This window comes from Calliphora vicina, chromosome 1 (assembly GCF_958450345.1).
Source record: "Calliphora vicina chromosome 1, idCalVici1.1, whole genome shotgun sequence".
NCBI lineage: Eukaryota > Metazoa > Arthropoda > Insecta > Diptera > Calliphoridae > Calliphora > Calliphora vicina.
In genome coordinates this window covers 24,086,902-24,096,163 of record NC_088780.1, presented here as the reverse complement: position 1 = coordinate 24,096,163, position 9,262 = coordinate 24,086,902, and the positions used below count along the sequence as shown (strand labels likewise).

Below are 9,262 nucleotides of genomic sequence, written 5' to 3'. Positions count from 1 at the left end.
ACCTTTTGACAAATTTTTTTACACATTGTTATTTAGAATGACAAATTTAAATAACGTTAGCAATTTCATTGAGTTTTGTTAATAAATTTTACATATTTATTGAGTTTCTAAAACTGAAATTTGTATCAACATTTTAATAGGATTACAAATATTAGGACCAATTTGATCCACATTTATTCCGAACTAATTTTTTTTATTAGATTCAAAAAAACACTTTTAAAACTCAGTCTTTCTGAAACATAATTGGATACTAGATGTTTTAGTTAGAAATGTTTACAAAGATGTATTATTTCTTCTCTTTTTAATACCGCCATAAAGGTAGGTGTTCAATTAATTTATTGTTTTTCTATACAAATCTATATAAACTAGGATCGCCTGGTGGTCAAAATTCGACCACTAATAAAGAAATTATACAGTTACTTTGAGTATACGCAAAAATATTTTTTCACGTTTGTGTACAAATACACGTGTATTTAGATGTGCATAAACATGTTGTTGTTGTTTTTCAAGCAAATTTAGAACGCTTTTTAACACATTTATGGAAATAATTTTTAAAAAAAATTTATATTGTGCACATCTAGAGAAAATAATCTTTTAAACCATATATGTTTCATCAATATTGGTGGACAATAACATACTTAAATATATAAGATTTGTGTGCTCTTCAGTTTAATTAAAAAATTTGTTTATTTATAATATGATATTTAGAAATGAATAGTAAATTAAAAAAATATTTCACGCATTCTTTAATTATCATACAAGCCAACCCAAAAGTTTAATTTCTTCCTAAAATCCTCTGGCATTTCCTCGAACTTTAAGTCATTGGATATTCTCAGCCATTTGCTGACATTACTTTCCTCTACAGTTTTCCAAGGTGAATCCTTAGTGAACTCACAATTTGGATTAGAGGATTTGGCGAAATTTGTCCACATTTTGATCATGCGTTGTATGGTTAAATACTCTTTAGAGTCCTTTTCCAATTTCCAAGAGTAGTAGGCATAAAATATATAAGATAAGTCGTCAGCATGTGCAACACCAGTATTTATATCGCCATTGCAAAACATAGTGCGATGATGATTAAAAGTTGGTGAATCAAAATCGAAGAGATACTGATAGGTGGGTACACCAGAAGACAACTGTCTGGATTTGATGAAAAGATGTATGCCCTCCCAAAATGATATAAAAGAATCGTACTGAAAAATAAATATTTATAAAATTTAATAAAATCAAAAAGAATTAAATATTTTTATATATTTAACTCACATCCATAAAACCCATTATTTCACTGGTATTCTTGAAATGTAATTCTTTTAATTGTTTAACTAATAACTCGGTTTTTTCTTTAGTTAGTTTCTTTTGTACTTTAGCGGGGAAATATAGTTCTGGTTTTGCGTTATATATTTCCAAGACCGGTTTCTTCTTTATTTGCGAATACCTTACTAAACCCTCAAATGAAGTGCCTCCTATCATCATGGGTATTTCATTACCCCAGGAGGATTTAATCAATTCCTCGAGAGGTTTTCTGATAACAGCTGTCTCATTATCATATGGTTCTAGGCAGGGTATAAAAGCATAGAATCCACCCTTACCTACAGCTTCCAAATTTAATTTATCAATCAATACCAGCTGTTCCGCTGGCATGTTTCTTAAATATTCCAAAACTAGTTTATCCTCATTGGCGCCACTGTAACCCTTCTCACAAGCCAAACGATAAGGCAGCTCAGTAGATTTACCACTAAAAGCCCAAGGATTGGAAATACAACCGGACATGCATATAGCCTTATGAAAGAGACCCCTTGTTTGTTCTGTTACTGTCATAAAGTGAACCGAAGCAGCGCCAGCGCTTTCTCCAAATAAGGTAATATTTTCCTCATCTCCACCAAAATATGAAATGTTATCTTTAACCCATTTCAGAGCCATTACTTGATCCTTTAAACCCGCATTACCGGGCACTTCGCAAGAGGGATCTTCCATGCTAAGAAAACCCAAAGAAGACAAGCGATAATTGAAAGTTACTAAAATAACATTTTCTTGCATAAAATAATCGGGACTGTATTTGTTGCGTATAGCCGAGCCGGTATTAAAAGCACCACCATAAATCCACACCATAACGGGTAATTTTTCTTTAGCCTCTAGCTGTCAACAACACAAAAACAAATTACTTATAAAAAATTATTTTATAAATCACAAAATACCTACTGTTTTAGCAAAAACATTGAGATATAAACAATCTTCCAAGCCTTCAGCAACACCCTCATGATTTTTCTGCAAAGGCTTTAAGTCACATTCACGGCAATCTCTAACATCTGACCAATTATCGGCCGCTACAGGTGCCTTGAATCTCAACTCTCCTAGGGGAGGTTGGGCATAAGGTATACCCTCAAAACTATAGAAATCATGATCGTAGATAGTTTTCCTTTTAAGACCTTTAATCAAGCCTTGGGGAATTTTTAATAGTTTTTCTCTAAAATTTAAATTATTTAAAATAAATTACATATTTTAGGTATTTATTAAAGTTGAAATAAAACTTACTGTGTTGCCATTGCTTTGCTTGTCGACCTCTTTCTTATTTGATTGCAGATAAAGTAGTTGCTCTTTATAACTGAATTTATTAAGACAATATTTTCTATAGACTTAAGTTTGAGAGAGTGTAGAGTGAACTTACTCAACCACATTTAATATTATAGACAGTAGAAGCTAAAAGAATAAGGAAGGTGTAATAAAAATAAGTAAATTAGGTACTTATTGTAGAATACAATATAATTATATTGTCATAAATGAAATATGTATCATGGTTACCATAATAATTAAAATGTTTTATTAAAAACCAAGTAACCCCCAATTTCTCAATCTCTTGTTATCGTTTTTCGTAACGACATACTTGAAATTAATATAATTTTTGTATTAATTTAAAATTTTTTTTTTTTCATTTTTTATAAAAAAAAATTTATTTTTTTTTTAAATTATTAATGAAACAATATTATTAATGAAAAAAAAATTCGTGTTAAAAAATATTTGTCCCGATTTTGATCCATTGTATGTCCAACTTTCTATGGCCTTATATACGTTGTAAAGGACTTTGAAATATCTATCATTATATGTACATATATACATATTGTCTATACTAATGATTTAGTAATCCAGATATAGATTGAAAGTAGGCCAAAAACCGAGGTTGTCCTGGTTGTCTTGGTTTTTTCCGGGCCGATTTTCTGGATTTTAAATATCGACCGAACCGGTTGTCTAGCGGATATATTAATGTATGAATCATGTATGAAAGTTTTAAAGTGGCTTCGCTATCTATAACGATCCAGAATATAGCGTAGAAAGGAGACCATATGCCACTTTTTTTGAGGAGTTCTCAAATTGTTTTGGATACTTATGATATGTTGGCTTTAGTTTTGATCATTTCAATCTTGCCTATCTTGTCTTCATATACATATTTTTTTAACATTTCTGTACTGACCATGAACGGTGAACCACCCCACCTATTAGAGTTGTGTAGCTCATGAATGACCTAGTTCAATTGAGCTATTCACTCAACTGAGCGAAGTGAATCATTCATCATACTGAGCGTTTTCAGCTCAGCACTGAGCGTTTTCAACTGAGCGGTACATCAACAGAACTGAGCTACATCAACAGAACATTTGTCAGCTGCCATGAGAGACCTATCGTGGGTTTTTCGCTGTTTTTTGGAATGACAGTTTTACGTTATTTTTTTATTTCGTAAAACAATAAAATCTTATTTATTAAATTCAGAAATTCTATTTATATATTTTTATATCATAAAATAATTAAGTTAATGTTGAAAATATACAAATTGTATCACAAAACTATTTTTCTTTCGTATTGTTAGTAGAAATTTTGTTGATTAAAAAAAAAAAAAAATTATTGTAAATTTTTCAAGAAAATCCAATATGGACTTACAAAAAAATATTAAAAGATCTGAAGGTTCTTCTTTACACTGCACAGTGGTTGCACCCATACGACAAAAATAAAAGAATTATATTAAAATATTGATCTTGAAGGGGAATAACTAGTCGCTAAAACCATTAAAGTTTTCTATTTCGAATTTGTTTTGATAATTCCTAACGGTACTTCCATAATATTAACAATTTTAGTGAGAACAAAAAAACGTGCAGAAGCTAGTAGAAGAAAAAAGGAAAACAAAGTTTATGTTCAATTGTGGATTTATATTTTATAAAAGTGTTTAATTCAAATTTAAAAAAATGGATATAAAAACTGATGTTTTTGGCTTTGTTTTAAATATATTTCATGTCAGTTATTTGTGTCCCGTATTTAAAAAAAATAATTTTTCAGAAGTAGCTTTTCGTGTTTTAGAATTTGTATTGATAATATTGATAGCTGCTATAGCTTTCCCTATATATAAATATAAATAATTCACACAAAGTTTTAATTCTTTACATATTACAATTATATAGATAGATCAGAATTTTAGTATTTAGTTTGTATGGGAGGTGCCACTCCCACTATTTATAGTCCGCCCATTCTTGTCCTAAATATTAATATTAATGGTAGAATAAACGTACTCAATTTATAGACTCTATCTCTTACAGTATATATTCGATTTTTTAATTAACATCATATGGGAGGTGCCACGCCCACAGTAGCCACAGATACTACTCCTATTTTTGCCTCAAATATTTATACAAACGGTTGATTTGATCATGTAAAATTTGAGGACTATAGCTATTATAGTTTCCTAGATATCTGATTTTTTAAATTAACTTTGTAGTGGAGTACCACGTCTACTTGACATTTCAAAACAAAAAGTAGCCTATAGTTCATTCCAGATATACAGGAATTTGTACAGTATGATGCATTAAACACATTCAAGACAACAGGCTACACGACTACACGAACACAAATTCTGCTGGTTACAGTTGTAGTCGTGTGTCAGCTACTGAATTATTTTAAAGACGACAGCTACAATTAAACAGCTGATTTATAATTCAGTGGTGCCACTTTAATAAAAAATAACCGTACACAATTCCAAAGTAATTAAGATTGAAACAATTATTTTGAGTAAAAATATATATATGGTTATAATCAATTATGTACTTGTTATTAATTTATTTCAATATGGTTATCAGAAACTTCTCTTAATTAAGTAAAAAAATATATTTTTTTAAGCACTAATTTGATTTACATTTTTTTATTATATTAGCAACACTATTTCTGTTTTGTAGTTGACAAAAATAGAAATTAGCCTAATTCGGCTACATCGGCATGAGTAGTCGTGTGGCCGTGTAGCTGTGCTGTCGTTAAAATAATCGTCTCCATATAAACGTGTGCATTTTATTTTTGACAGATTGAAGTTGGTAGCCTGCTGTCTTGAATGTGTTTAATGCATGACAAATTTCAAGCAAATCGGGTCAGCCGGTTAGCCATCTATAGTCTTCAAACCAGCAACCACACATCCATTTTTATATATATAGATAAAAAGTGGGCGTTAAGTGAAAGTGACCACGCCCACTTTTTGTCAAATTAATTCTCATATCGTCAGAAATATACTGTAGAAGTTTCAAGACGATATTCGTACTATTACTATTTTTGTCGCTCTCTTCTATATAACTGCCACCACTGTGCACTGTTTCCAAAGCCATTAAACAGTATAAAGAAGACTTGAACCATAGACAACTAGATAGGCAACTGAGAGCCAAAAACCTAATTCATGAGAATGTATTGCATGTTTTTTGTTTTTGTATCACCCGTATGTGTTAAAAGAGTGTAATTTTTTACTCTCTCCTTCCGTTCTATGCGTTTATTCTATGACTTGAACATTGAAAGGAAACATGCATCACGAAGCAAAAAAGGTCTAAGGCAAAAGAAGTCAAACAACTTTTTCGAAGAGCACCGAACACTTCAATCAGAAAAGCAGCTGATTGCTTTTTACTTTGCGAGGAGAGCCAAAGCTAATGCTTGGAAGTCGTATAAAGTTCAGAATGTTCCAGATCGAACGAGATAATACCTGATGAACGAGATAATACCGAATAAAAAAACAAACAATATTCCTCAGGATGTTTCTTGTGTGGTAAGCCATTTGCAGTTGTGGCAAAAAAAGCCAATCATTTATGACATCGGGCACTATAAATACAGACATATATATTAAAGAGTGTCGATAAAATTTGATTTTACTTTTTTTAATCAACACAGTGCCTTCATATTTCAGGCTCGATTTGGCTTCATTCCACTATGGAAAAAGGCCCTTGAGTGGTATTCAAACAATAATGTCAATTTTGCATCACGGCGGGCAAATTCACCCAACTATCCCGAACATCGGCCATGTAGAAAGGTATTGGTCTCTTTCGTCCAAAAACGGAAGAAACTATAAAATCTTAAATGGGAGGATTACCGGAAAAGGTAATGCTTATATTTAAATGAATAATGAATTTTTACAATATTTAATTTTTTTATTTAACTCAGAATATTTTCAATCGGTTTTACCATCTCAAAATCCACACATAATACCATTTTCCGGAAAAGAAATTCCAATACCAGAGACATCATTGAAACATATATCATGTTACATTATTTCTTATTTTATTCTGTAGAATTTTTTTATTAATTTTTATCCTACCCACCATATTGGAGAGGGTATATTGAGTTAGTGGTTATGTTTGTGAAGTGCAAAAAAATTTTTCAAACACCCATTTTAAAGTATATCAATCTGCTAAAAAACTTTTCCTGAGTTAATTAAGCGATGACTGTAAAATTTGCATTTTTTCCGATTTTAAGCGATGATACAATTTTTGGATTTTGACCCAAAGGAGATACAGGGTTAATCTCCAAAAGATTTTTTTAATGTAATTTTCATTAATATAAATAAATCTACATATTTCTGGAAAACAATACAGAAAGTTAACGAGTTTCACCTAAAATTTATCATATACATATCTGAAATTTGACCTCGATGCGCGTCTCGATTGATTTTTTACTTACTTTTGGTATATATTTGGATATTTAATGATTGATATTTCAAAGACCAAACTATTGTTTTTGAAAAAAAAAAAATATAAAAAAATTTTGTTTACCTAAAAATATTTTTAATTTTAATTTAAAGTATAATTTGGTGAAGGGTATATAAGATTCCTAATAGCCTAATGGTTTAGTTGAATATTTTTCATTTTATGTGGCTTTTGTTTGTTGGGTACTTACTATAATTTGATAATAAATACATTGAAATATCTGGCAACATGTGATAATATTTTTAATATCTCTTACCAAATTTAAATCACTCTCTTTTCATATATAGGTATGCTCTTAAAATCTGCAGTCGAAAATAAAACAAACTCACAAAAGATATTTAATACAGACAACCGCTTTTGTTGACGGAAGCCAATCAACTAACAGACAATGTTAAACTTACACACAATCTAATCAAACTTTTCAATGCAGAGACTATAATATAGTCACTGTATACTTGTTTAGCACTCAGGTACTCTTTTTTTGTTAGTTGGATATCAGCTGTTTTTTCAAAAGTTTATTCACAGACAAAAAGAAAACATTAAATTTCACATAAATGCAGCTTTATAATAAATTTATTTGTTTACCTGTATTAACAACTACTAAAATAATTTATTGGCTTCATACAATGAATCCCAAACAACAAATTTTTCTTTTTCGGGTATAATTTCAAAATTCAACTCATCGCCAATGTTTAAACCTAAATTGGCCTCATTGTAGGCCAAGGGCAACCATGTTATGCTCTTAGTTTCCTCGCAATTGGGATCGGAAGTTTTGGCGAAAGTTGTAAAAATATCAATCATTCTTTCAATTGTTTTATATTCCTTGGAGGCTTTGTCCAATTTCCAGGCATAAAATCCATACCATATATAAGAACAGTCATCAGCATGAGCCACGCCGGTTTTCAAGTCATCACCACAGAAACGTATACGATGATGATTAAAAGTGGGTGAATCGAAGGCGAAACGATAGAGGTAAGTGGGAGCTTTGGCATAAGCTAGACGAGAGAGTAGAGAGCGATGAAAACCATGCCAGAAAGCTTTAAAGCCATATAGCTAATCAAAGGAAGAAATTTGTTATTATAAAATATAACAGATTTTCATACTATAATCATGCTAATCATACTTACATCCAAAAATTCTTGAATACATTCATTACTGGGAGTTTTATCGCCAAAATGAGTTCTCACCAAGCGACGAGCTTTTAACAAAGATTGTTCCTTATCCTCTTCTCTTACTTCCGCGGGCAATATTCTCTCCAAATCATTATTGATGGCATTCATAGCTTGAGGAAACATTTTCAATTTAGGATACATTAGGTAGCCCTCATTGGCGGTACCTCCCATTATTATGGGAATATGATTACCCCAAGCCGATTTCAACATTTCCCGGGGATCTTCTGGTATAACACAGTCCTCACCTATATATGATTCTACACAAGGACCAAAGGCGAACAAAATACCATTGCGTCTTTCTTGATCGGTTAAAATATCATGTTTTACCAATTTCTGGGGTTCTAATTTCTGCAAAAAAGCTACAACATCCCGGTCCGTATTCTCACCCTCATAGCCATTGAACTTTGCCAAACGATAGGCATGATCTTTTTGTGGTGTATTAGCCCAGTTGTTTAGCATAGATCCCGACATACATATAGCCTTATGGAAGAGACCTTTAGTGTGAGGTGTTGAGGTCATATAATGTACGGATGCACCACCAGCACTGACACCAAATAAGGTAATATTTTCGGGATCACCATTGAAATGTTTGATGTATTGCTTCACCCATTTTAAAGCCAACATTTGATCTTTCAAGCCAGCATTGCCGGGTATTTGGAGAGTGGGATCTTCAACGCTAAGGAAACCTGACAAAAAAAGAGAAAAATTAGAGATTACTTGAATATGAATATATAGGGGAAGAGTGGGATTTTTTTTATTTACCTAGAGAACAAAGTCTATAATTTAAAGTAACCAGAACAATATTTTTTTGCATAAAATAATCCGGACTATAAAGAAATTTGGTAGCCTCGCCAGTAGCAAAGCCGCCACCATAAATATACACCATAACGGGCAAGGGTTTGTCTGTATTAAGCTGTAATGGAAAATTGAAGTAATTTGAAGATTTTTGAAAATTTAAAATGTTTTAAATGTTAAGTATAACAGTTTTTCCTATAAAATGTTTGTGTATAAAAGTTTTTCCTATAGAAAATTATGTGTATAACAGTATTACCTATAGAAACTGATGTGTATAACAGATTTTCTATAGAAAATTTTGTGTAT

The 9,262-nt window shown here is 31.2% G+C and overlaps 2 protein-coding genes across 2 annotated transcripts in view; both read right to left on the bottom strand.

The window, feature by feature from the left end:
- Window positions 1-668: 668 nt before the first annotated feature.
- On the bottom strand, window positions 669-7,359 carry LOC135954395 (esterase B1-like). The gene is made up of 5 exons (XM_065504553.1): window positions 7,246-7,359; window positions 2,533-2,697; window positions 2,200-2,464; window positions 1,264-2,136; window positions 669-1,193 (listed from the first exon to the last, which is right to left on the bottom strand). Exons 2-5 carry the CDS (start codon window positions 2,673-2,675, stop codon window positions 747-749), a joined length of 1,728 nt encoding a protein of 575 aa, XP_065360625.1. The 5' UTR covers window positions 2,676-2,697; window positions 7,246-7,359; the 3' UTR covers window positions 669-746.
- Window positions 7,360-7,533: 174 nt separating this feature from the next.
- Window positions 7,534-9,262, bottom strand: part of LOC135958372 (uncharacterized) — a 45,016-nt gene continuing 43,287 nt past the window's right edge. Inside the window, exons 6-8 of the mRNA XM_065509311.1 lie at window positions 8,924-9,074; window positions 8,117-8,847; window positions 7,534-8,042 (exon numbers count right to left, since the gene is read on the bottom strand). Coding sequence (XP_065365383.1) covers window positions 7,590-8,042; window positions 8,117-8,847; window positions 8,924-9,074 — 1,335 coding nt within the window. The 3' untranslated portion in view covers window positions 7,534-7,589. The remainder of the gene's footprint in view (window positions 8,043-8,116; window positions 8,848-8,923; window positions 9,075-9,262) is intronic.

Excerpts from the sequence above, each read along its gene's own strand:
- LOC135954395 (XM_065504553.1), bottom strand. The coding sequence starts at position 2,675 with ATGTGGTTGAGTAAGTTCACTCTACACTCTCTCAAACTTAAGTCTATA. Across the intron at positions 2,137-2,199 it reads TCAATGTTTTTGCTAAAACA|CTAGAGGCTAAAGAAAAATT; the intron begins GTAGGTATTTTG and ends TGTTGTTGACAG. Across the intron at positions 1,194-1,263 it reads AAATAATGGGTTTTATGGAT|TACGATTCTTTTATATCATT; the intron begins GTGAGTTAAATA and ends TTTATTTTTCAG.